At 44.3% G+C, this 27,470-nt stretch overlaps 1 protein-coding gene across 3 annotated transcripts in view; it reads left to right on the top strand.

The window, feature by feature from the left end:
* Positions 1-27,470, top strand: part of SUDS3 (SDS3 homolog, SIN3A corepressor complex component) — a 291,148-nt gene that overhangs the window by 33,099 nt on the left and 230,579 nt on the right. For all 3 annotated transcript variants that reach the window (XM_060028081.1, XM_060028080.1, XM_060028079.1), the window contains exons 11-12: positions 2,647-2,731; positions 6,432-6,517. In XM_060028081.1, coding sequence (XP_059884064.1) covers positions 2,647-2,731; positions 6,432-6,517 — 171 coding nt within the window. The remainder of the gene's footprint in view (positions 1-2,646; positions 2,732-6,431; positions 6,518-27,470) is intronic.

Here is a 27,470-nt window from a genome sequence, read left to right as displayed (position 1 = left end):
CATTAAGTTTTCTTCCTGCCCTTTGGCTACTTCGGTGTTTTTCAGTACCATGACTTATAAGAAAGTACTGTTTACTTTTTGATTACAAGTAATACCTGTTTATTCTGGAAAGAAGAAGGCTATGCAATAAAAAGAATATCATTATTTTATATTTTTATAAAACTTTATATTTTTATGAAATTTTAATATACACTTAATAGAGATTTTAATATAAATTTACTAATTTTTACATGTGTGTGTATATGATACACATGTAACACGTATTATGTTGTATTACGCACACAGGGACATAATGGACGTAGTTTTTTTCTTGACTGAGCAGTATATTGACCACATTTCCACACTAGTAATATACTCCTACACCACACCCATGACCTTTCTTTATTTAGAAAGTAGTATCAGGATGACTTGAGGCTAGTTGCATGTTGTTTTGTGTTTTTAATCTCTCTAATAACTCACAACCCCCATAGAATAACTGTGAATGTTCTCCCCTTCTGGTTTTTTTTTTTTTTAAATGTTGAGCCTTCTTTTAATGTATTTATTTTAATTTTTGGCTGTGTTGGGTCTTCGTTTCTGTGCAAGGGCTCTCTCTAGTTGTGGCAAGCGGGGGCCACTCTTCATCGTGGTGCGCGGGCCTCTCACTGTCGTGGCCTCTCTTGTTGCGGAGCACAGGCTCCAGACACGCAGGCTCAGTAGTTGCGGCTCACGGGCCTAGTTGCTCCACGGCATGTGGGATCTTCCCAGATCAGGACTCCAACCCATGTCCCCTGCATTGGCAGGCAGATTCTCAACCACTGCGCCACCAGGGAAGCCCTCCCCTTCTGTTTTTATTCTAACCATTACTCAAGACGTTACCATTTACATAGGATGGTTGGCTTAGATGTGGGAGGGAAACTCAAGTTTGAGTTTTCTGTGAACTAATTGAACCTTTCTTCATGCACTTTGTTAATTCAGACCTTGTAATATTACATATTTAGCATAATGGAGGTCCTCTGACCCAGTTTACCAACTAATCCCTGGCCAAAAGCAGCTTTCAAGCTGGGTCTAAACCAGTCTCGCTGTTCTAATTGAATTTATGATTTGATTTCTTTTAACAGTGTTCTCAGGAAGTAAATTGACTTGGAAACTTGAGTTTTCCGCTCCTAAGTAGCAGATTAAAGAATGCTTAGAACCTTGACTGGAAAAAGCCCATTGTGGGAGTGAAGTACATCCTTTACTGTGATATCTTAGCAGTGGATTATTTCACTGTACCAGCAAAACAGAGTCTGTCTTCTTCCCCCACAGAAATAATGGTTAGATGCAGTGCTTTGCTGGGAGATGTGTTTTGGTGGAAGTTATATGAGTTAGTGGGTCTGTTAAGCCAACTCTTTGCAGCCAGAATGAACCAAAGGTTATCTTGCCTGAACTGGGCTGGCCTAGGCCAGGGCTGCCAGCAGCAGCTCAGCTGATGTTTCCAACTCCTGTCACCCAGTAGCTGCTCCTTCCTCCTGTGGCACCTGTTACTGACTCATTTGGGCTTTGGCCCTGGCTTCCTCATTTTTCATCCTCTGCCTTGTCCCTGAACTTGTAGAAGAAGGTGAGGGTGGTCCTACACTACAGAATAGATGCAGGGACTGAAAGGGGGGAGTCTGTCTTATCTACTTCATTCAGAGCTGCTCTCCCGACTGACCAGGCCAAATTAGATACCCTTTGGTGCAAGTCTAACAGTCAGAACTTCACCTAGTTAGTACTTGCCAGGTGTGATTATTTCTTATTTGCCACTGCCACTGTATTTGAAGCTCCTGACGGCAGGGACCTTGTGGCCTTCTTCACTGTCCACTCCACCCTCCAGGGTGGTCAGTGGTACACAACAAGTGGTGAATGAGTATTTGCTGAATGAGTGATCAAAGTAAGGACTGAATTTGGCTTGCCTTCTTGTTGATGACTTACTTGGACAAATAGAAAATATATAACGGGACAGTCTGTTCAAGCCCACCTGTTCATTTTGTCCACCCAACCCTCCTCAGTGTTTTGGGGTGGAGGCAGAAAGTGGGGACAGAGGTTTTACTTAAAAAATTATAATTTACTTTTTGAACTGGGTCATATAGTTCAAATAAAAAACTAAAATACAGAGTTTTCCAGCCTTTTCCTTGGCCCCCTTTTCCACTCTGCAGGGGAACCAAGAATGTAATTTTTAGACTTAGAAGGAGATTAGGAGGTCATCTGATCTAATCCAAGGGTGGAAGCCTGTAAATTAAACCTGAAATCCAGGCTGTTCCTCAACTATAAATTAAGATTCCTTTAATTATATTTTTTGTTGTGTTTTTTTTTCTTCCCTCCTTTGTGGCCTTTTCTTTATTCCTTTTCTAAATTTGGGCCCTTAACAATACTGTACACTTAAAATTTGTTAAGAGGGTAAACCTTATGGTAAATATTCTTACCACAAAAGGAAAAAAAAGCCACAAAACAGTAGTTATAATAGAGGGTGGGAGAAAACTTTGAGAGGAGGTGGATTATGTTTATGGCCTTGATGGTGATGGTTTCACAGGTATGTACTTATCCCGAAACTCACTGAGTTGTATGCATTAAATACGTACTACTTCTCACAGGTCAGTCATACCTCAATAAAGTGGTTAAAAAAATAAATGTGTGTCTTTTTTCCCGCAGGTACCACAAGAGCCAGGCCATCTATCTGGAGTCAAAGGACAACCAGAAATTGAGTTGTGTGATCAGCTCTGTCGGAGCCAATGAGGTAAGACTGAACCTCTGTCACCCTTTAGGAAAGCAAAATGGGACAGACCTGCAATGTGAGTGCCACCGAGAAAGTACGGTGGAATCACAGTGTTGTATGTGGGTTAGATTCTAAAATCAGCACGTTCAGGCTGAAATTGCACATAGGCAAAATCACCCTTAAAAATTCCTTACTTTGGGCTTCCCTGGTGGCGCAGTGGTTGGGAGTCCGCCTGCCGATGCAGGGGACACGGGTTCGTGCCCCGGTCCGGGAGGATCCCACATGCCGCGGAGCGGCTGGGCCCGTGAGCCATGGCCGCTGGGCCTGCGCGTCCGGAGCTTGTGCTCCGCAGAGGGAGAGGCCACAATAGTGAGAGGCCCGCGTACCGCAAAAAAAAAAAAAAAAAATTCCTTACTTTGCATGACTACAGTTTATGCGGGTTTGTGTAAGCCTTGTGGTTTTGTGAACTCCCTGCAGAGTAATTGAGTTGGGCACCACTGAGATAGACTGCAGGAAAGAACACAAGGCAAGTTGGTGTGATGTCTGTGTATTCAAATCCTGCTGCTTTTTGAGGCAGCCATCTGCTGAGGATGGGACTTGCCGTTGGAGCATACTCTGTCTTTGCTGTTATTTCTCTCGAGCTTTCATGTGCACTCAGATTTGTTTCATGCTCTGAGGATCTAATAAGGCACCTGACACAGGGTCTGGCACACAGTAAGTGTTCAGTAAATGGGTGCTGGCCTGATCTGACCCACACACTACTCTTCACCTGCTGTCTCTCTAATCCGACGTGTCCTGTTGTGCTTCTGAGCAATGAGCTACCAGGCTCTTACCCTGAGGGACTGATCTCCTCCAGTCTCTCTTATAGGATGGGGTCTGGTTGAAAGTCAGCTCTGAGGGTCATGCTGAAGGGTGATGTGACTAGCCTGTGAGTTCTCCGGCTGACCCTTCTTTAGGAGGGTGTCAGCAGTGTGTAACTGGTATTGTTAGTAGTCAAAAAACAGTTTAAAACGTTAATAGCCTGTTTGGCTTGATCTTTTATCAGTCCACAAATGTCTGCAAAGAAATTGATTTTTATGTGTCTTCCCTCTGTAACTTATTCATGCCAGAGCATAGTAAGTCTAATGAAGCTGGATTATGAAATAACGTAAGCCTATTCTATTCTCCCAGCTTCCTGAATTGAAAATGCCCTCAAATGTGACAACTAGTTAGCAAAATGATTGTTAACTTAGAAGTTAGGGAGAGCCTTCCAGATAAATGAATGTCATTTTCCTCTGGGCTCGCAATCTGTGTGTCACCCTAAGCCAGGTCGGAACAGGGCATCTCAGAGAGCCGCTGCCCTGGCAGGAGGCTTTGCAGTTTCACAGTGGAACACGTGTGCCTGGCCATGTGGGCTGCTGCACAGAGAGTGTGTGGCCTCCTCGTCCCTGAACCTAATTTCAGAACCCATGCATTATTCTCTGTGACACCTCAGGACTTTTCAGGAAAACAAATGCAAGTTAGATTTTTTTCTCTCTCTCTGTTGAAGATTGTCACCCTTTGACATAATAGTTAGCGAAGTCTGACAAGGAAACGGTGACACTGAGACATGTCTCCTGGAGGGGAGAAGGCTCAGTGCGTCGGAGGCTTGCAGCGGGGAAAACATTTCTCACTTCTTGGAAGTATTCCAGCTCATTTTTTCAGGTGAAATCCTAAGTAACACTGAAGCTACTTGGCTTCTGCATAACTTGACTCTGAGCATATTTGGTGCGTGGGTCTGAGCATGTTGGTGACTAGCTCTTCAGCCCTCCTTGGGGTCAGTTTTCAGTTTAAAATGGTTCTGCAAGGTCCTTTAGAGGCTCAGCTTCAGGTGAGGTCTTTATTTTTAAACAAGTGTATTTGACTTTAAAGTCTCTTTGTTGTTAAATAATCACAGTAAGGAAATAGAAACTGAGAATAGCTTTCTCTTTTTCTGAATAAGCTTTTTTTTTTTTTAATAAATTTATTTATTTATTTTTGGCTGCGTTTGGTCTTCGTTATTGCACGTGGGCTTTCTCTAGTTGTGGTGAGCGGGGCTACTCTTCATTGTGGTGCACAGGCTTCGCATTGCAGTGGCTTCTCGTTGCGGAGCGTGGGCTCTAGGTGTGCAGGCTTCAGTAGTTGTGGTGTAAGGGCTTCGTTGCTCCGAGGCATGTGGGATCCTCCCGGACAAGGAAGCGAACCTGTGTCCCCTGTATTGGCAGGCAGATTCTTAAGCACTGCGCCACCAGGGAAGCCCTGAATAAGCTTTTTTTTTTTTTTTTTTTTTTTTTTCCCCCGGTACGCGGGCTTCTCATTGTTGTGGCCTCTCCCGTTGCGGAGCACAGGCTCCGGACGCGCAGGCTTAGCGACCATGGCTCACGGGCCCAGCCGCTCTGGGCATGTGGGATCTTCTCGGACCAGGGCACGAACCCGTTTCTCCTGCATCGGCAGGCGGACTCTCAACCACTGCGCCACCAGGGAAGCCCTGAATAAGCTTTTTATAAACCTGATAACTGAATGGGCAAAGGTGGAGCTGTATCTGTAAACTTGTACTTGCATATATAGGTGAGATGCAGATCTTTAAAAAATTTATGCTTTTGTCTCCATCTGGTCGCGTGTTAATAACATGGATGAGAGAAGGGGTGAGAAAGTGGGGAACCAGGTAAGAAGAGCAAGGGGCTTTGATGTCAGGCGCCAGGATTCCCATTGGACAAGTGGACTCAGCCTTGCTCTTCTGTAAAATGGAGGTGATAACAGTACTTACTCCATAGGATTGTTCTGAGGATGAGGGAGCTTGGTCAGTTTGGTCAGCACAGTGTCTGGCCTCCAGCAATCTCCCCCACAAGTGGGTCAGGTGACCGAGGTGGCAGCTCTCCTTGCCCTCCCTGGCTGCAGGGATGCCACATACTGGGTGCACTTGGCAGTTCTGGCAGGCCCCATGCTGGAAGAGCTCATTTTCAGTTCTAGGGAAGAATACATCTGCCCTGTACAGTGCCAGACATCTGATCCCATCTGTGGGAGAGTGATGCGGTCAGGAGGGAAGGACTGTCTTAAGCTAATTTGGCCTTCTCAGCATCCTCATTGGGCCTTCGCTCACCCGTGGGCATTTCTTTTGTTGTTAATTTTTCTATCTTTTGCTGTTATGACCATTAGCCTTAATTGCCAGGAAACCAGAGAATTGAAAGGCTATACTATGGAACTCCCTAGGGGCAAGGAAAGTATTTTCTAATTTGATTGTAAGTTTATGAATATATGTGTCTTGAATGTTGATAATGCTGTAGTCATACCATATCAAAAAGAGTCCTTAAGGGGACTTCCCTGGTGGTCCAGTGGTTAAGACTCCACACTCCCAGTGCAGGGGACACAGGTTTGATACCTGGTCGGGGAACTAAGAGAAGAGCCCACCTGCTACACGGTGCAGTCTAAAAAAAAAAAAGTCTTTAAGATGAAGGCAAAAATGGAACTCAAGAACACCGTGCTTTCCATTTTCTTACTCAAAGGTGTAAGAGAGATGGCTGGGAGAAATGAATTCAAGGGTGATGCCTGCTCTCTGCAGTGGAGATGTGCCTTTAGGAGGCCAGAGGTCAAGGCCTGTGAATGCCTCACGGGTTGACAGGAAGAGGTTGCCAGCTGTCTGGCTACACCTAATTCATGCAAACATTCTGATTTGCCCCTCAGGATTAGCCTCTCTCATCCTGTTCCTTTTCCATCTCCCCTGCAGATCTGGGTGAGGAAGACAAGCGACAGCACCAAGATGAGGATTTACTTGGGTCAGCTTCAGCGCGGGCTCTTCGTGATCCGCCGGAGGTCAGCGGCCTGACTTTCTCCAGTGTTGTTCTTCCCTTGACCCCTTTTCTGGAATGGTTTTTGGTTTTGTTTTGCTCTTAATAGAAAGTTTTTAACTTGGGACTTGCTACTTGCTTGGCCTTGGAAAATGGAGAACACTGTGGTGGATTCTGCAAGGCGCCCTTGTGGCCAGGCACTTCCCGCCTTTGTGTCATTCTTTCCCTGCCTCGACTTCTTCCAGTCATCCGTCACCATGAGACTATTTTACTTTCAGGAGAATTGGGAGTTTGCTTTACTGATTTCTTTGTTTTTTGCTTATACTTTGTCTTTTTTTTTTTTTTTTTTAAAGCCTCCTTTGAGTTTGAAGGGACGTCTCTCTTAATTATCTGTAGGTCTTGCTGTCATGAGGAGCGGGAAGGGGTACCCTCCTCAGTGCATTTTCATGTTTTGAATCTGATTAGTGGATCATGTAGCTACCTTCCTTGTCAAGCCCAATTCACCATTTCCCCAGAAGCTTGGGGCAGAGATCCTAGCAGAAGGAGATTAATTCTCCTGGCTCTAAGCCTTCTCGGAGAAATGAATGCCTTGTGTAACATCTGACGTATGCCATCCATTCCACCGGCGGAAAGACAGAAAAATTCGCCCGGGAGACGACGTGCACTGCAGTAAATGGGGTTGAGGGAAGGGGGCGTTTCATATCATAAAGTGCTGAAGGTTCCATATTTTAAATGTTGTTTAAAGCAAGTGGTTCATTCAAACGCATTTGTTCTAGCTCAGACTGGAACAAGAAGCGGTCATTTTCAGAAGCTTTCGTTTGTAATTCCCTCCTCTCTCCTGCTCCCAAGTAGATGAGGTGGCACCTGCCGCCGGCTGGTGATCCAGGTTGTCTGTGGTCGGTGGGGAGGTGAGATGGTTGGTGGAGTCATCAGTGATCTGTAGACTCTCACTGGTAACTCACATTGCACTCTTCTCACTGCTGATGCCAGTGTTGTGCCTGGCCATTCCGAACCCATGGAACCTTGTTGGCACTTCCGGGCTCCCAGGAGATCTGGCCCAGGTTGCAGACGAGGAAGGCCGTTGGCTGCCACTAAACCTGCACTCCCCCTAATGGATCCTGGTGAAACAGCCTGCCCTGCTCCCTTTCCCTCATTCCCATAATGGGAGAAATAACTCACTGGTTGATGATTTTCTTGTTTTGTTTCTAATATTCTAGTTGCCACCGTAAGATGTTTAAAGTATTTGGGGTTAGAGCAAGTATTAGCATCTCTATGGGCAATCAGTACACCTTATACATCCTAGGAAATCTTTGTAAGTAATTCCCTTGGTCTCAAGTGATTGTCTTCGTGTTGTCTCTTGATGTACACACCCCACAGCTAGTTGTAGAGCTGTGATGACAAGTAAATCACCTTCTCCAGAGTCCTGGCTTCAACAGAGGCCAAACTCTACTGACTCAGAGTAAAGACTTGTACAGATACATTTTAGTTTTCATTTATAATCCAATTTTCCTCTCATTTTTTTCTGGTGTTGGAGTCTCATTTATAGAACAGGACAAATGATGCTGTTTATCAAAATTGCCTGGGCGTTCTGAGTTTCTTCTCTGCCTCCCAGCCCCCCATGATTATGATATTTGCAATAGTGAACCGGATCGACAGTAAACAGGGGCTTCACCTTTTGTTTCTTCTTGGCGGCCTTTGCTGTAAGGGAGGCTCTCTCTTGATCGAATTGTCACTGTGGTGTGTGTTACCTCCCATAATATCAGGGAGCTCTTTGTTATCCCCTTGTGCCCTGTGATGGAAATTTATTTAGATATATTTAGTGTGTGTTGCCATCGAAGGTGGTTTATTTTAATTTTTAATTTTTTTTTTTTTAATGATAATCTTGTCTTCCTAACACTGCACCAAAGTTTGTTTTTTGGGGGAAGGATTGTATCGATAACTGCTTTTCTGCATGGATGCAGCAGCAAATTGCCTTGTTTTCTTGCCTTGTCTGGGGGGTCCTTTGTGCTTTCATGAAGTAACTGGTGATTTGAAGACCGGGCACTTTACCCTTTTCAGTAAATTTGAGGATGTTTGAGGCCACACTTTGGCATGGTCGCAGCCCCACCACTGCCTTCTCAATATCCTCACAACCTTTAACAATCATGATCTAGTGAAAATGAGGGAAACCGTAAAGTACACTTGAGACACAGCACCGTAAATTATATTCCTGATCCCGGAAGACTTGCTTTTTATTGAATCACTCCAGGGATGAAAAATCAGCAGTTCTTCCCCTCAGACAGGGCCCTGTGGTGACCTGGGGTGGAAGAGCCCCCTTGTTGGGAGATGGAGGTGCTTTTGTGATGGGCAAAATTGAACGAGAGAAGGAAAAAACAGACTTTGAGCTTCCTAGAATAAGAGGGGCCTGGCTTTTAGCCCGGGTGGCTGTTCTTCTTCCAAAACGTCTTTGTCTCTTCTTGGACTCCAGGGTACTGGATAAATTACCAAATTCAAACTGTTTCCTGCAAGTGGTAACTTGGATAAAGTTTGGTCCAGACAGTTCCAATCAAGAACCTATACATGTGTTAATCTGATCAAGAACCTGTATGTGTGTTACTCTGTTCAAGAAGCTGTATGTGTGTGATTCTGATCAAGAACCTTTGCGTGTGTTTCGTTCAAGGCATCAGCCTCAGGTATTACACACAGTGTTTGCTTTGGGTGTGGCCTAATGTTTATTTTACCTCCACTTGGGGGTTGTTGTGTGCTTCCCTCAACTCCCTCTCTAAGCCAGTGTCCTCTTGAACAGTTTCCAGATTTCTGTAGCCATACCAAAGTCAGGATGTTTTCATTCATTCGGATACCAGTATTTATGGAAGTCTAACTACCTAACTTACCTTAAGTTTTGAAAAAAACCCTTCAGACTGGGGCCAGTGTAAGATCCCAGCGGCTGGTCTGCAAATCAGGCTACTTGTATTGGTGTGTGAGACCCTGCGTTTAGGACTGGGTGACTTTTCTAAGAGAAATATGGGGGGGTGGGTGGGATTGGTTCCATTTTTTTTTTTTTAACCTAACTTGGGGCTGGGTGGGGGGAATCCTATTTTTTACAGTATTTTTGTTTTTCTATTAACATTTCCTTTTATCATTGGATTTTTTACTAAAATTCCTCCTGATATAAAAATTGTTTCTAATCTGGGAATTTGAAATCTTGCTACTTAATGTTGCACCATTTTTTTCCAAAGAGTTTAAACCACTATAATACCAGAACATGGCAAAAAATAATAATGATAACTTAGAGCCATTGCAAGCAGTTGGTGGGCTTTTTTTACAATAACATCATTAACTGGTACATTAAATGTTCTGAGAGGTGAATGTAACAAGTAGAGGGTTTTATTTTTTTTTTAATGACAATAAACTTTGAAAGAGAAAACCAGCACGTAGTCTGTATATTTTTACTGAAATTATATCCATTGACTTGACACATGATTGAAATTTATTTTAGGTTTTACCTCCAGCAATTGGGAAGGAAGGAAGTTGGGGAAGAGGGAGGGACCTACTAGACATCTGCTCGTTATGAAGCGTGAGATATGGAGTGATGTCCAAGACTGACTCTCAGGTTTGTAAAGATCGGTCTAGGGGTGTCGACCCTTAAATGTAGCCAGCTGTCTCCTGTTTGGAGAGGATAAAAGAATCTGATTAAAAATGGAGTAAATAGGGACTTCCCTGGTGGCACAGTGGTTAAGAATCTGCCTGCCAATGCGGGAGACACGGGTTGGAGCCCTGGTCCGGGAAGATCCCACATGCCGCCGAGCAGCTAAGCCCACGAGCCACAACTACTGAAGCCCGTGCATCTTGAGCCCGTGCTCCACAACAAGAGCAGCCACTGCAGTGAGAAGCCCGCGCATAGCAATGAAGACCCAATGCAGCCAAAAAATTAAAAAAATAAAGTGAATAAAATTGACCTTAGATAGGAAAAACCTTAAGGTAAACTGGTCTGATGAGGAGGATGCTATTCATTGGGTACTCGAGAGCAGGACTTGCCAGTCTCACCAAACATCATGGTATTTCCACAGCTCCCAGCGAGTAAAATGATAAGACCGCTTGCTGCCACTGGGGACTGACGTCTTGTGCTTGCCACCCTGTTGTACTTGTAATACCCATTGGGAAGGGCTGCTTCATGCTTTGCATAATGGAGAGGGGCAGTCACGATCTGAATAATTTTTTATTGTAACATAACATTCATACAGAAAAGTGCACAAGTCTTAATTGTAGAAGTTGTTTTCTCAGTGTGAACACATGCACGTAACCAGCATCTAGACCAAGAGACAGTGTCACCAGCGTCCATGTAACCAGCATCTAAACCAAGAGACAGAGTCACCAGCCTCCATGTAACCAGCATCTAGACCAAGAGACAGAGTCACCAGCCTCCATGTAACCAGCATCTAGACCAAGAGACAGAGTCACCAGCCTCCATGTAACCAGCATCTAGACCAAGAGACAGCGTCAACAGCATCCATGTAACCAGCATCAAGGCCGAGAGACAGCGTTACCAGCGTCCATGAACTCCGTAGGCTTTCTTCCAGTTACCACTCCTTGCTAGGGTAACTACTAGCCCGACAACTTTTCTCTGTTTTAATCATCTTAGCCTTCAAGCTCTTCAGGTCTATGGGTCCTTCCATATTTGTTCTAGAAGAGCCAAGTCCTTGATGTAGGCTAGGGACTGCTGACCAGGGATGCAAGAGCTGGCAGCAAAGGGTGTGGCTAAGTGGGAGAGGCCAAAAAGCAGACTCAGGTCAACCATTTTGCCTTCCTGTTTGTTAACCGGGGCTTGCCCTCGACGTTAGTATCTGCCTTTAACTGAGTACTCTTTATACGTCAAATATAATCAAGCCAAGACTTAATTCTCCTTTGAAACCCAGAGGTCAGCACTGTGCCTGGTCATAGTAAGTGCTCCATGAATGTTAGCTGTCAGACAGTGTTAGTGTCAAATGATGGGCCAAGAGAGGCAGACTGGTTAGTAAGAATGGCTCCAGTTCTTGGCACTCTGCCCTTCACCTGCATCATCTCATTGAAGCCTCATGACAACCCTGGAGAGAATACACTGTTATCACCAGTTTTCGGAGGAGGAAAGAGATTCTGTTAGTCACAGAAGATGGTTCAGTAACTTTTCCAAGGTCACACACTGAGTGGCCAAGTCCACATCTTTTGGAATCTGAGCCAGCTTTCCTGCCTACTACCCTTTGCTCTCCTTTCCCAACCTCATCTGTTAAAATCACATTCAGCATTCTCACCTTTCTCTTCCAGTGCTTCCCTGGGAGTTTGCTTTTATCTGTTCTCACCTCTTGGACACACATCCAGAGCAAATTTTAGAGGTAAAAACACTCTTATTTTGTGGGACCCTTCCCCTTGCCGGATAACTCTGGGGTTCTCCCTTGGCATTAGAGTTGAGAGAGTCAAGTCCCTGGCCAAGAGATTGTTTCCTTTGAAAAGGCACAAGTATGACAGTTTCACAAAGGAAGGAACCGTTTAGAACGTGGAGAGTAATGGGTCTGGATGGAGCTGACTTTATCTCATAAGCGACGAGAGAGACTTTGGAGGGAAGCACATATCTGTATTTTTCCAACTCACTTTCTTCCTGCCTTTCCTATCGTCTGTAAAGTGAGGAGGAGAGGTAGGAGCCGCTGAGAGCTGGACGTCGTGTACCATTACTGCGCTCTGGAGGTCAGTGGACCTTCCCATGTCACATCCTGTGGAGTCACCGGCTGGAAGAGCACACGGTTCTATGTCACCTGCAAGCTGCCTGCTCAGCTCCTGCCAGCAACCTGGGCAGAAGCAAGAATGGAACCAATTTCTGGTCTCTCTCACAAGTGTTAGAGACTCTCCAAGCCCCATCTTTGGGTAAGCACTTTCCTAGCTTTTAAAAAGGAGGCATATTGGGACTTCCTTGGCGGTCCAGTGGTTTAGACACCGCACTTCCATTGCAGGGGGCACAGGTTCGATCCCTGGTCCGGGAACTAAGGTTGCGCATGACACGTGGTGCTGCCAAAAAAAAAAAGGCACTAGATGGAATGAACTAGAAACGTGGGCACCAGCTCACTCTTTCTGGACGTAATGGCATGGCAAGAAATATATTAGCTGTAGCAACTTTAGTGTTAACCAGAATATTTTTGTGAATAGCTATGATTTTTAAGACAAAGAGATACATATGTTTAGGAGGACCCCTAGGGGAGTGAGGTAGATAAGATACAGCATAGGTACCTAAGGTACTTAATCCCTTTACACATTTTCTCTAATCTGCATTTGCTCAATTCCCTGAAAGATAGAAATCTATAAAATAGCAGAATTCGCTTTACAGATAGGGGAAGACCAATAATCAGAATTGTAAAGATTCTCTCCCCTGTTTCCCAGGAGCTGGAGACTTAGCAGTCTGTGTTCTGGTTTTCTGGTATCTGCTCTCTCTGTGCCGAAGGTGTGGATGGTCCAGGAGTTGAAGCAGGCAGTATTCAAGAGCCAGCTAGGAGAGCCGTGTCAGGAGGTCAAGCAGGTGCTGAGGGTGGAAGCACAGCAGCCTCAGGAGTACAGGCAAGGCCCTGCAGCTAATCAGGAATCCCTTATTTCACCATTGAGTGTTTACGGAAATGCAGTGTGGCGAGCAAAGGCTTAGAAATTAGTGTTTGAATCTGGCTTTGCTGTTTAACTAGTTGTGTGATCTTGGGCAGCGTAATCCCTCTGAATCTCAGTTCCCTCATCTGTTAAGTAATATCCACCTCACAGGGTGATTTTGAGAATTCTGGTATTAACACATCTACTGTGTACTACGTGCCAGGCATTTTACACATATTAACTAATTGAATCCTTATAATCCTGTGAGGTAGGTAGTACTATAATCCTCCTTGTGTAGTTGAGGAAATCAAGAAACATTAGGTAATTTGCCCAAGGTCACACAGCTGGTAAATGGTGAGCCAGGATACTGAGCCCAGTGGTCTCTCTTGAGTCCCTGCTCTCGTTCACTGTGCTGTACTGTGAGGTATACATGGCATAGGACTGGACACGGAGTGCCCAGTCTATGGAGACTGGCCCTTCCATTGTCATCCTGCTGCCATCCAACTGCTCCCTATCCTTGGGTGTTAGTCTGAGTGCCAAATCCTAAGAGACCAGAGCAATTCCTGGGAAGCTAGTTGAGTGCCAACAGACTGTGAAGATAAAGCTGGTGGCTTTAGAGATCATGCTAAGCATCAGCTGTAAATGGGTTGTGAATACCCAGTGTGTTGGGTTGAGAAGGATTCTGAGGCCCAAGTCTGGGTGGAGTGGGAAGTAGTAGCCTAATCATTTACTTTTGCCTGCCATGGCAAGGGAGCTGATTTATTTGCCATCCTGATTTAGTGTGACCCCTTCATTTTGAAGAGGAAAACATCTGAGGCCCAGAGATGATAATGATTTGCCTAAGGTCATATGGGTAGCTCTGGGCAGTGCACGGTTAGAACACGGTTGGGACAATTATTTGAGTACTTACTTGCGTCAGACTCTGTGCTCGGAAGCCTGGTGGACAGCCCACTTGATGACCTGGCTAATTTGTCTCAGTGGGTTCATTTTTGCCTTTGTCTGTGCCTGCAGTAGAGGTGATGGGGCTCCTGGGTTTGTCATCCTGATTTGGCCACTCATTGACCTTGGGACATTTACTTAATATCTGTATGCTTCAGTGTTAGGGCACACTCGTCCCAGCGTGCTTGGGACTTTCTGGGTTTAGCTCTGAAAGTCTGAGGAACCCCCTCAGATACTGGCAAACTGGGGCAGCTGGTCACTCAGTTTCCTCTGTAAAGTAGGGGTGAGAATTGCCCCTGGAGTTCCTTTGAGGATTAACTGATTTATTTTGGATAAACCTTAGAGGTAGTGTTTGGGACATAGTAAGTCCTCAATACATGTTAGTTGTTAATTGTTCTTGTTTTCATTATTATGGGAGCCCAAGGGTCCCTGCCACAGAATGGTTTCCTGGAGAGGTTCATTCTTATCCCAGACAAGATTGGGAACCCTGCCATGATCATTTGGTCACCTGTAGCCAATTGCTTGGGATGTTTTTTCTTTTACTTGAAACAGTCAATAATCATGAGCTTGAGAATGTGATAGTCATTGCATTCAATTCAGATATTTATTATGCAGCATCTGTTGCATGTTACCTAGCGTACTAGGCTTTTTTTGGGGATTCAGAGACAGAAGCACGGTTCCATGGTTGTCAGTAATTCTAGTTCAATGTAATAGGTGTGGGGAATGGACAGGAGTGTGGGTGATGGAGAAAATAACAGCAGCTGACATTTATTGAGCATATGGTTAAGGCTTCATGTACACCATCATTTATTATTCATTGTAATCCTGTGAGGTTGTTACTATGTATCTACATTTTACAGATTGGGAAGCTGAGGTTTTGAGAGGTGAAGGAACTCTCCTCAAGTTCAACCAACTCAATTCCAAAGCAGGTCTCACTGACCCAGAGTCTGTATTCTTATTAACCATGAACGCTTTGTAATTTCTTCTGAAAGAAAAGAAAATTGGAGCTTGGCCTGAAAGCTAGGCTGGCCTTGAGCAGTGTCCGTGGCTGGGAATAGGAAATAATATAGAGGAAATGGTTTGAGGGAAATCACAGAGGTGGGACAGTGGGGACATGTTTAAAAACTCAAAGAAGTGTGTGTTAAACAGTCAATCTGGATGAATGTGCTTTGAACTTTAAAGCCAGTTTGCTCCCCAGCCCTGTGTCTTTTTGTCCTTCCACACCTGGGGCTCACCTTCCTATCCTTTCTGTCTCTCTAGTTTTCTCCCTCTCCCTGGCCCAGCGTATTCCCCTCGCCTCCCCTTTTATATCGCCAGTGCAGTGGCTTGTGGCAGTCCTGCGGTGACGCTTTCCAATTTCACACTTACATGCTCCTGAAAGTATTGGTAAACTAACTCGTATGCAAAACCAATCAAGGGCAACAGCACACGTTCCTGTCAGACAGTAATTTTGTTTGACTCCCTTTTCTTGTGATTTGATCCCCCCTTCTTCCCACAAACATGGTACTTTGACCTTACCAGAAGTGGAAACTTTCAGGAATCCAAGTGTGGTGGAGCCCTGTAAGCATATGAGTAGTAGGAATGAATAAGGGCTCGTGTTGGTTGAGCCCTTACTCTGTGCCCAGGCAAGTGCTAAGTACTTTCCATACGCTGTCTTATTTAATACACTCAACAACCATGAGAGGTGTGTCTTAATGATTCTCTAATTTTACAGATGAGGCAGTTGAGGCTCAGAGGAGAAAAGTGTGTTCACCTCTGCACCCCATTCATGTGTTTCGTTTTCCCATTGGCTTTCCCTATTGCTAACACAGACTGCCAAAGTATAGAGGATGCTTAGATGTCATCTGAGTCAACCCCCTCGTTTTTCACACCTGGAAACAGACATTGAGAAGGGAAGGGACTTGCCTAAGATCACACAGCCGATTATTGGTAGAGCAGGAGCTAGAATTCAGGTCTTGCAGCTCTTAATCCAATGACTGAGAAAAATCCCAGTCTTAAGGCTGAAGGGCATAGACTCAAGACTTGGGTTTGAGGTTTAGCACTGCTGCTTATGAGCTGTGTGACCTTAGGCAGGTCACATAACCTCTCTGGGCTCCAATTTCCTTATCTAGAAGGTGGAGATATTAATAGTAGCCACCTCAGAAGTTTAGTGTGAGGATTAAATTAGGTCATGCAAACAAAGCAGCCAGCCAATGACCCTCATGCTTGAAACAAACCTTCGGTTGCCCTAATGCTTTAGAAAATGTATCCCACATTGCCGACTGCCCATGTTAGGGATCATTATTACTTCAGTTGTCATCTGCCCCACCTGCTTGGGTCCCATCATGACTTGAGGCTAAGCCCACAGCAACCTTGCCCAAGGCAAGCCAACAGAAACCGCTAGCCACAGACCTTGAAATTCAAAACAAGCAGGTGTCCACGCCTCTTTCCTTCACCATATTAACGCCTCACTACAGGAGAGTTTGAATTGTTGCCCCTCTGGCTGTGCTGAGAAACCCAATGGACTGTGAGCCAGGGAGGAAAGGGCCTAGATCATTTTTTGTTTTTCCTCCAAATTCCCAGGGACTGGTATACTGTAGGCACACATTAAATGCTTATTGAATGAATGAATGGTTGCCTATTGCCTGATTTCTCATTGCAGCATATTAATCTCTTTCAAAGATCAAAGTAATGCACGTGCAGTTTAGAAAGTCAAAGGATTCTACAAAGTTGGCCACAAAACACAGTAGTTCCCTGTTTTCTCCTTCATTTCCCCTCCCAGAATCAACCAGCTGATTATTTTTGTATTTAACTTCTATCTGTGTCTCCTTGTTACCAATGCTAGATATTTCTGTTCTAGGCATTCTCTATTAAATTCCCACTGTGGAAGCCATCCCCTACTCCCCCAGAATATAGTTCTTTCATAATCTTGATTAGGTCAGTATTCAGTGTTTATAATAATATGACTATATAAATGCTAGTCAGAGCTGAGTCATGTTGTAAACTATGACTGCTTTTTCTTTCCTGGACAGTGTTCTCCCCAGGAGTCAATAATTATCTTGCTCTTTAAAACAGTTTTGTGTTTGCTTGCTTTTCTGTGCACTATTGTAAATTCGACCTCAAAGCCTTGACTGAGTGTCTCAGTTCCTCCCAATACACTGAGATGCGCCAGGTATTCCATCCATTTCATCACTCTCAAAAAGCATCCTCCCTGGGGACCTCTGACCTCCACTCTGGACTGGTTGCCCTGCAGCCTGGCACACAGTGGTCCCTCGGGTCCCGCTTCACCACCATCCTGGAGCTCCCCATTACCTCTCTTTGGGTTTGGATCTCCCATTTCTTGTTTCTCTTGTCTTCCTATTTCTCTGCTTCCTCCCCGATTTGGGTAAAACGCATCTTGCAGTAACTTACCAAGCGTGATTCAGAACACTTTTATTCTGTTCTCTTCATTGATGCTTTGGCTGGTATAACTATGTTTTTCATGCCTAGAATTTAGGCCTATATATTTCGAGAACTGAAAAGGCCTGCTAAGTACTTAGCACTTAACCATATTTCAAACAGCCCCTCCCTCCCTTAACCTCCATTTCTAGAGGTTCCCTGTGCTGCTAATTCATTATTTTCAAGTTCTTCAGTGTCAAGTTTTAAAATTCAGGATTTTTTTTTTTAATTTACTTTTCAGCTTCTGAAATTTGGTTGTTTCTTTTCCGATGTTTTCCATTCTGGAGGGTTTAATTCTGGCTTGGAAATCATTTTCCTTCAAGAATTTGAAGGCACTGTTGATTGCTTTCTAGCTTCCAATGTTGCCCTTGAGAAGTCTGAAGCCATTGTGATTACTGATTATTTGACTTTTTTCCCCAGCTTTATCGTGATATAATTGATATATGACATTGTGTACAAGTTTAAGGTGTCCAACATGATTTGATATATTTGTGTATTGTGATGTGATTACCAATAAGGCTAGTTAACATATCCATCATCTTATTAGTTACCATTCTATGTGTGTGTGTGTGTGCGTGGTGAGAACTTTTAAGATTTATGATCTTAGCACCTTCTAAGCGTACAGTGCAGTATTGTTAACTATAGTTACCCTGCTGTCCATTACATCCCCAGGCTTTACAAAATAAACTGGAGGTTTGTACCTCTGACCACCTTCGCCCATTTCCCCCACCTCCTAGGCCCTGCCTCTGGCAACCACCTGTCTACTCTATGAGTTCATCTTTTTTAGATTCCACATGTAAGTGATATCATACAGCATTTTTCTTTGTCTGACTTATTTCACTTACATAATGCCCTCAAGTTTCATTCATATTGTTGCAAATGGTAGGATTTTCTTTTTTATGGCTGAATAATATTCCATTTTGTATATATACCACATTTTCTTTCTTGTTTTACTTTACTTTTTTTTTTTTTTTTTTTATGGCTGTGCTATGTGGCTTACGGGATCTTGGTTCCCTGACTAGGGATCAAGCCCAGGCCCATGGCAGTGAAAGCGTGGAGTCCTAACCACTGGACTGCCAGGGACTTCCCTGTACCACATTTTCTTTATCCATTCATCTGTCAATGAACACAGGTTTTTCTCATGTCTTGGCTCTTGTGAGTAATTCTTCAGTGAACAAGGTGGGGTGCAGATATCTCTTTGAGATAATGATTTCATCTTCTTTGGATATATACCCAGGAGTGAGATCACTGGATCATATGGTAGTTCTATTTTTAATTTTTTTGAGGAACCTCCATACTGTTTTCCATAGTGGCTGCACAAATTTACATTCCCATCAACACTGCACACGGGTTCCCTTTTCTCCATATCCTGGCCAGCACTTGTTAACTCTTGTCTTTGTGCTAATAACCATTTTATAGGTGTGAGGTAATATTTCGTGGTTTTGATTTTTATTTCCTGATGATAAGTGTTGTTGAGCAGATTTTCATGTGCCTGTTGGCCATTTGTGTATCTTCTTCTTTTATTTATTTATTTATTTTTGGCTGTGTTGGGTCTTTGTTGCTGTGTGCGGGCTTTCTCTTGTTGCAGCGAGCGGGGGCTACTCTTTGTTGCGGTGCTCTGGCTTCTCATTGTGATGGCTTTTTGTTGCAGAGCACAGGCTCTAGGGCACATGGGCTTCAGTAGTTGTGGCGTGTGGGCTCATTAGTTGTGGCTCACCAGCTCTAGAGCGCAGGCTCAGTAGTTGTGGCACACGGGCTTAGTTGCTCCACGGTGTGTGGGATCTTCCCAGACCAGGGCTTGAGCCTGTGTCCCCTGCATTGGCAGGCAGATTCTTAATAACTGCACCACTAGGGAAGTCCCTCCTTGGTGTTTTGAAAGTTCATGACAGTAGGCTGTGGTGTGGGCCCATTGTGCTAAGTTAGTTGGCTTTTTCAATTCTGGAAACTTAGGTCCTCAAATTCTGAGAATTGAAATACACATATACATAAATATACACATACTACATACCTATTTCATGGATGTGATAGGCAGCCTCCAAGATGGCCCCAATGGTCCTCGCCTCCTGATAGTCATACCTTGTACAGTTCACTCTCATTATTGGACCAGGATTGGTCTCTGTGACCAATAGCACACAGTGGAAATAATAATAATTCACTTCTGAAATTGGGCTATAAAAGGCACCATGACTTCCATTTGGCCATGCTCTCTCTTTCTCTTGGATCACTTGCTTTGGGGGAAGCCAGCTACCATGTGAAGAAGCCTTATGGGGAGTTCCGTGTGGTAAAGAACTGAGGCCTCCTGCCAATAGCCAGCTAGCAACTGAGGCTTCTGCCAACAGCCATGTGAGTGAGTCACTTTGGAAAGAATCCTCTAGCCCCAGTCCAGCCATCAGATGAGACAGCAGCCCTCGCTGACAGCTTGACTGCAACCTCTGAGGAGACCCTGAGCCAGAACTACCGCACTAAGCTGCTCCTAGATTCCTGACCTTCAGAAACTAGCTAAGAGAATAAATGTTTGTTATAAGTTTCTGTGTGGTTGGGGTAATTTTTTTTATGCAGCAATAGGTAAATAATATAATGCATGATTTCCTCCCCTCCATTTTTTCTGTTCTTGCATTCAGTGATTCCTGTTACTTGGATAGTAGACTTCCTATAACAGTCTTTAAATTTACATTTCTTTCCTATTTTTCTTTATCTTTTTACCTTCTATTCTGGGTGATTTCCTTAACTTTATTTTCCAACCTTTCTATTGAGTTTAACTTCTGCTCTTTCATTAAAACAAAAAATATTTTTACTAAGAGCTATTTTTGTTTTCTAATTTTTTATTCCCTCTTTTTTTTTTTTTTTTTTTTTTTTTAATGTAGGACGTGGTTCTGGAGTCCTTTCGTCCAGAGACCTTTAGTTTTATCTTCTCTAGAGGAGAAATCTCTGGTCTCTTGCCAGGTTGGGATCTTGGCAATCTTGCTGTATGAAGTAGGGAGACAGATCTCGGGAACTCAGAGCTTCTTAAACTGAATTTCAACCGTTCCCACTGCCTTCACCTTCATTTCTAGGGGTATCTTCCTTTCTGATTAGGTGCTGCTAATCCATGTTCCTCTGCTTTATCAACTGCTGGCTTAAGATTTTGTTCTGTTTTTTTCATCTGCATTCAGCTTCTGCAATTTGTTTTTTTCCTTGCCTGTTCTCTCAGTTCTGGTGGGTGTAAACCCTAAAACAACAACAACAAAACACCCCTGTAGTTGTCTTCATGGGATTTCATGGAAAAGAGAAAAAAAGATATGTGTATTTAACCAACCCTCTTTACCTCAGCCCTTCAGGCCTTACCTGCTCCCACCTCTCTCTGGGACCTTCTGTGACTCATTGAGACTCTTACCCATCAAGACAATGAAAGGGACATTGGCTTTCTCACTGTCACTGTGGTTCTGAAGTCACAGTCAATGAATAACTGCAGTGGGAACATTAGCAGGTCATTTCCAAGTAATCAGTCTGTCCATACTTAACTGCATACCTGCTGGTTTGCCTGAAGACAGTCAGTGGCCTTTAACTGCAGACTTTAACTTCAGAGCTGAGTGTCAAGATTTAAGAGGAGGGGCCTTCCCTGGTGGCGCAGTGGTTAAGAATCCATCTGCCAATGCAGGGGACATGGGTTCGATCCCTGGTCTGGGAAGAGCCCACATGCTGCGGAGCAGCTAAGACCGTGCGCCACAACTACTGAGTCTGCGCTCTAGAGCCCGCGAGCCGCAACTACTGAAACCTACACGCCTAGAGCCCATACACTGCAACGAAGAGTAGTCCCCGCTCTCCACAACTAGAGAAAGCCTGCGCGCAGCAGCGAAGACCCAATGCAGCCAAAAATAAATAAATGTATTAAAAAAAAAGGTATAAGAGGAGGAATTTACATACATGCACCTTGGAGGTCCGAGTATGTGTATATAACACAATGCCAGTGGGTGTATACGCATATATGTGCACATACACACGTCTCAAAAATGAGCCTTCTTGCCAAACGAAACCCAGCTTTGGACTGTGGGTGAAATGAGAAGCGTGAAAAATGTTTAGCCTGAAGTTTGTTTAAATATTCATGACGTCTTCAAAGCAAAGCTTCTGGGAAGACTAAGCCACCTGGAATACAGCTGGGATAGTACAATGAGGCATCTTGAAAAAAATCAGAGTCCTATGCAGGGCTGAGAAGAATATTCAGAGGTGATCTAGCCCGGCCTCCTACTGCCTGCTGTAATAAACTATTTTGGGTAAGTCATGCTCATCATTAGCAAGATCAGATTAATATTTAGAAAGTGTAGTACTGTTTTTTCCGTTTGAAGATAATTATATTTTGGGTTATGCAACTTACTTGGGGCAACAAAGTCCATTTATCGACTCCCTATCCTTCCTCATGAGATACGGTTTTACAGACGGCAGTTATGTGGCACACGCATCATTGTTCTCCCCTTTTGTACCCATGACAGACATTACTAATCAGTATGGCCCTCGTTCTCTCTAGGTCCACATGTGAAGTCTCATGATCCTTTTCCATGCAGTGGCCACCAGCAACGGATTGGGGGTGGGGTGAGGTGAGGTGGCAGGCACACACACCAGATGAAACACAAAAGCCGTTTCTGGTTGGGTCTTTTATCACCAATCTCAGTTGAACGTGCTCCTGTTCACATTACTTTATCCAGAACTGATCTAGGCATGATCCATAAAGAACACACTAGAGTAGAATTTTGGCTTTGTGGCCTAAAATCACTTCAGCAATTTTACTTGTCCTTTTGGTATCTCACCTCCCATGTTTGTCCTGGGTTTTGATTTAAATTCCAGGAGTTTGTGTTTATGCAGTCAGTTTCTTGAACTGAGTAGATTGCTTTTTCCTGTTACACATCATCATCTTTTTATTCTAAACCACGGGTCAGCAAACCATGAGCCACGGACCAAATCCAGCCCGCCACCTGTTTTGTGAATAAAGTTTTATTGGAACATAGCCACACCCATAAATTTACACAACTCCAAGACTGCTTTCGCATTAAAAGGGCAGAGCTGATTAGTTGTGACAGAGAATGTCTGGCCCACAGAGCCAAAAATATTTGGCAGAAAGACTCGGTGGGCTTCCCTGGTGGTGCAGTGGATGGGAATCCGCCTGTCAACACAGGGGAATCCGCCTGCCAATGCAGGGGACACAGGTTCGAGCTCTGGTCCGGGAAGATCCCGCATGCCACGGACCAACTAAGCCTGTGCTCCACAACTACTGAGCCTGCACTCTAGAGCCCGCAAGCCACAACTCCTGAGCCTGTGTGCCACAACTACTGAAGCCTGTGCACCTAGAACCTGTGTTCCGCAACAAGAGAAGCCATTGCAGTGAGAAACCCGCGTACCGCAACGAAGAGTAGCCCCTGCTCACCGCAACTAGAGAAAAGCCCGCGCGCAGCAACGAAGACCCAACGCAGCCAAAAATAAATAAATTTAAAAAAATAATAAAGTGCTTAGGTGGAGAAGAGTATTAAAAAAAAAAAACTCATTGGTACCCTCTGCAGTTGCAAACTAAAATTAGCAGTGGGCATGGAGCTGACTCCCTCAGGGTAATTGTTGGGCCGTGGAGGTGCTGGCTCCTGTCTATTACTCTAAGATGTTTTTTACCTCAATCTCCATCTTTGGAATAGGGAAGAAAAATACCTGTTTTTACATCTTCCAGTTTTCTGAGTATATGAGATTTCAAGCAAGAGAACTTGCCTTGAATGGAGATTGCAAAGCAGAAGCCTGTGGGTAAGCTCCAACCCACAGGTGCTCTCTTTGGCTTACACAGTGAATTGTAAGAAATTGAATTAAACATTCTTTTTTTTTGATTGAGAGATTTTTATTTTATTTTATTTTGCGATACGTGGGCCTCTTACTGCCGTGGCCTCTCCCGTTGCGGAGCACAGGCTCCGGACGCGCAGGCCCAGCGGCCATGGCTCACGGGCCCAGCAGCTCCGCGGCATGTGGGATCTTCCCGGACCGGGGCACGAACCCGTGTCCCCTGCATCGGCAGGCAGACTCCCAACCACTGTGCCACCAGGGAAGCCCTAATTGAGAGATTTTTGAGTGCCTCCTGAGTAGTTAGCTAACTTTGTGACTGAGTTTGTTGTCCTACGTGGACACAATGGCTGGAGTTGAGTGGAAGCTTCTCCCATTAGACAGCACACACTCTCTTGGTAACCAGTCCCCACCATGCCTATTATCTCCCCAACACTGAAGCTGTGTCAGTTACTATTTAAAACGTTCCATTTCAGTCATTTACTCTGCCCTCTGATCCTTGTAGACAGTTGAATTTGTAACTTCCACATCTAAGCAGGAGAGATTTTCAGCTGGGTGTAAGGAAGAACATCATCTACGAGATGAAGCACACTTTACAACCATTTGAACTGAATTGATAGAAAACCTTAACTCCCTAATTTTATGCATTTTAAGGGAACTTATCTTTAAATCAAGACATTTAAAATAAGAATATGTGAAAGAAAAGCTGTCTTTAGTACACACGTACATATATAATTGTGGACTGTGATGCCCACTTACTGAGGGCAAAATGTTGCCTCCGTAGAGTTATGGGGGAATTCATAATTATGTTCAAATCCTAGCTAGGCTCGCTGAGACGTCAGCTGGTACCTTGGACAGCACCCTCCCAAGTCTTTGGGGTGAGTTTGTTCTGCAGGGGAAATACTGTATCTAGCACCCACTCTTAAAATTTCCATCTAACTCTGGACTCTTATTTTTTAAATACTTGTAACTCCTATAAAGGGGAACAGCAAATAAGAGAATGGGTAACTATCAAAACTAGAGTCTTCAGGACATTTTAATTATTTATGTACCTTTTTAAGGTTTATTTACTGCTTATTTTAAAGGCCTGAATGGTGGCAGGGGGTTATTTCTTCTTCCTGAAGGCTACATAGCATTTGCTCTTTGCTTTCTGCACTTTTCTTTCTACAATGTCTGGCACATAGTGAATGGTCAGTAATGAAAGCTTGCCCCTCCTATGGTGACATTTACAATTGCTCATTTCAGTCACAAAAAAGCAAGGTGCTAATGGGAAAGGGGTGGAGCATTTGATCCTTTTGTGGAAAGTGTGTTTTGTTTGGGCTTTCTGAAATAGGCTGCATTACTTCCCCTTGCCAACTTTGTTCACAAGCGGAATGAGTGAAATAAGGGAATCAGATCTAGCATCCTCCCCGACTCCCACTGTACACATGCACACACACTCACGCATACACAATGCATTTCAAAGTGAACTCCCCACAAAATACACAGCACATTGCCCTCAACACCAGAGTCATTCCTTGAGTCTAGGCCCTTGCTCATACTTCATATTTCACGACCCATTCTTGGCAGCAAACTTCACAGCACTTAGATCTTGTGTGGCCAAGAAGAACTCTCCTTCCCCACCACGCTACATATTAATATCATTTCTCCTTCAGGCTCTTAGCACTTACTCTCTGTACTCCTCACTTGGCAGGTAATCATGCACATCTCTTGTTCTGTTATTTAAATCTGGTATTTAACCTTTCCTATGTTGGTTTCTATATCTCTCTGCCTGGTTATATGCAAACTGCATATAAGGAAAGGTAGATATTAGCCTGGTTCCCTGTGCATAGTAAGTTTTTTATTAGTCTACCCCAGAAGCATGCCTTGAGACAAGATTCAGGTCTAGTTAGTTTATTTGGGAGGTGATCCAGTGTAAATGAGGGAGTAGGAAAGTGAGATAAGCAAAGGAAGGAAAGAGGAGGGTGTGATAGGTATTGGTTCACCACTGTGGGCAACTGTGCACGATCCTGCTGAGGACCTTCTAAGATAGGCTGGTCCAATAGAAATATATATACCGCAAGCCGCAAATACAAGCCACGTGTGTGATTTAAAGTTTTCTAGTAGCCACATAAAGAGAAACAGATGAAATTAACGTTAGTAACGTATTTCATTTAACTCAATATATCTTTTTGGGTTTTTTTGGCCATGCCCCAGGGCATGCAGGAACTTAGTTCTCCGACAAGGGATCAAACCCTTGCCCCCTGCAGTGGAAACGTGAAGTCCTAACCACTGGACAGCCAGAGAATTCCCAAACCCAATGTATCATACATATCACTTCAGTATATAGTCAATATAAAAATTATGTGTTGGTTGATTGAAAATCTCTGGATTCCTGCCATGGCAGCCTTTTCTCCTTCATTTTGGTGTCAGCGTTAAGGACTGACTTGTGTGGTTACACAGGTTGAGCACTGCATCACTCTTGGGGGCAACACTCACCTAGGCTTCCATAGACTGCAGTGTACCTGGTGCCCCTAACGTGTAGTGCCCAACCTGCACAACTCCTCATGAGAGGGCTGTCAGCCTCTTACCTCTTATTACCATGCTCATCACTTTGGAGAAAGAATAAAGGATTGTTAGAGCAGACGTAATTCACTTGGGCTCAGCTACGGTATTCTTTTAAGGGTCACTAAACATTTCAAGCACCTGACACCATTTCCTTGCAAGCCAGCATCATGAGTAATCAACAGAAGCCAGCACCTCCAGGGCCCTGTAATCGCTCTGAAGGAGTCAGCTTTAACCCCACTGGGAATTTTAGCTTGCCGTCTGCAGAGGGTACCAATGAGTCTTTTTGCCAGGCACCCTTAACAGACATGGCTTGGAAGTGGCTCACCCAGGTTGGGGCTGGAAGCTGGGAGCTCAGAGCTTCCTCTCCAGGGCTAGGCTTCCTCACTTCCTCTTTCTCTACTGGGCTTCCTCACCTCGGTCACCCGCAAGGTGTCTGGCTGCAAGAGTCAGTGAACTCTGGATGCCTGAGGTCAACCTTTCAGTCACAGGGGGGCTCTGAGTTGATTTCACTCCTCTTTCATTTGTTCCTCTGTGGTGGCAACAAACCATGCAAGTGAAATCAAATTGGCCTTATTGGTAGCATCTAGAAAGAAATATTCAAGGGCGTTTGCAGGGAGGTAATGGTGGAATTAATAGAACACAGGATTGGAAATCAACTCAGAAATCAAGCACTCCAGCCATTTCTTGTTACATATGTTGTGTAGGAGAATGGGAGAGGTTTCGGACTCATTCAGGGTTACACAGTGGGTTAGTGGCAGAGGGTTAGATTCCTTGTGGAAGAGACTGTCTTATTTACCTCCCCAGTGCATTGTGTCTGGTACACAGTACTCAGTAGATGTTTGTGGAATAAACTGATGCATTTTTATAATATCTGGATTACCTAGAGGTAAAAAATACATTTCCTCCCTATATATCTATGGAATGCATGTGTATTGATTTTGCAAACCCAGCATTCATTACCCTTCCTACTTATGGTACATCCCTCCCCACCACTGCGGGGAACCGTATGATCCGAGTATGGCCAATCTGAGCATTCCGTTTCCCTAGCCACAGTGATTTGTTCAACGATCAACATGTGGTCCAAGCCTGAATAGTCACAGCGTATGCAAATTCAATTCTGGGGATTTGTTTTTTGGTCCTGCTCTCACCAGCAGGGGAGAGGCAGCCTGAGAATGAAGCCAATACAGAAGAAAGCAGAACTGAGAGCTGGAGAAAGCATTGCCAAGTTTTGGTGGTGGCATTTGACCACCAATATCTATGTGTACCCAAAGCCTGTCCCTGGATTTTTCAGTTCTATGAGCTGGATATTCCCTTCTTTTTAAACAAAACAAAACAAAAAAACCCAGGTTTTTGTTATTTGCATCTGAAACCAAATGACAAGTAAACTAGCTTAAAGCACCAATGAAACAACCTACAGATTAGTTAGTACCTCCAACATCTCCTGTTGTTTGGATTTTCACCCTCCCATGAGCTGAGGGAAGGTGGTCCCTCCCCAGCCTTAGGGGGTAAACTTTGACGAGCCTAGACTTGAGATAGTGATTTTATTCTCCTGGTGGATGATTGCTTTAGGCATGAGTAGGTGACGCAAACCTGTGAAGGGAGGGAAGTTTCCTGCCTGAATTCTGGGATAGATTTTCCTCTTGGGTACAAAGAAGTAAACTGTCCTTTCCTGCCTTTGTACATGGCTCTGCAAGGATGTGATGACTGGA

This window comes from Delphinus delphis, chromosome 13, assembly GCF_949987515.2.
Source record: "Delphinus delphis chromosome 13, mDelDel1.2, whole genome shotgun sequence".
Lineage (NCBI taxonomy): Eukaryota > Metazoa > Chordata > Mammalia > Artiodactyla > Delphinidae > Delphinus > Delphinus delphis.
Note: the sequence above shows the minus strand (reverse complement) of the source record. Positions and strands in the feature narration are given on the sequence as shown.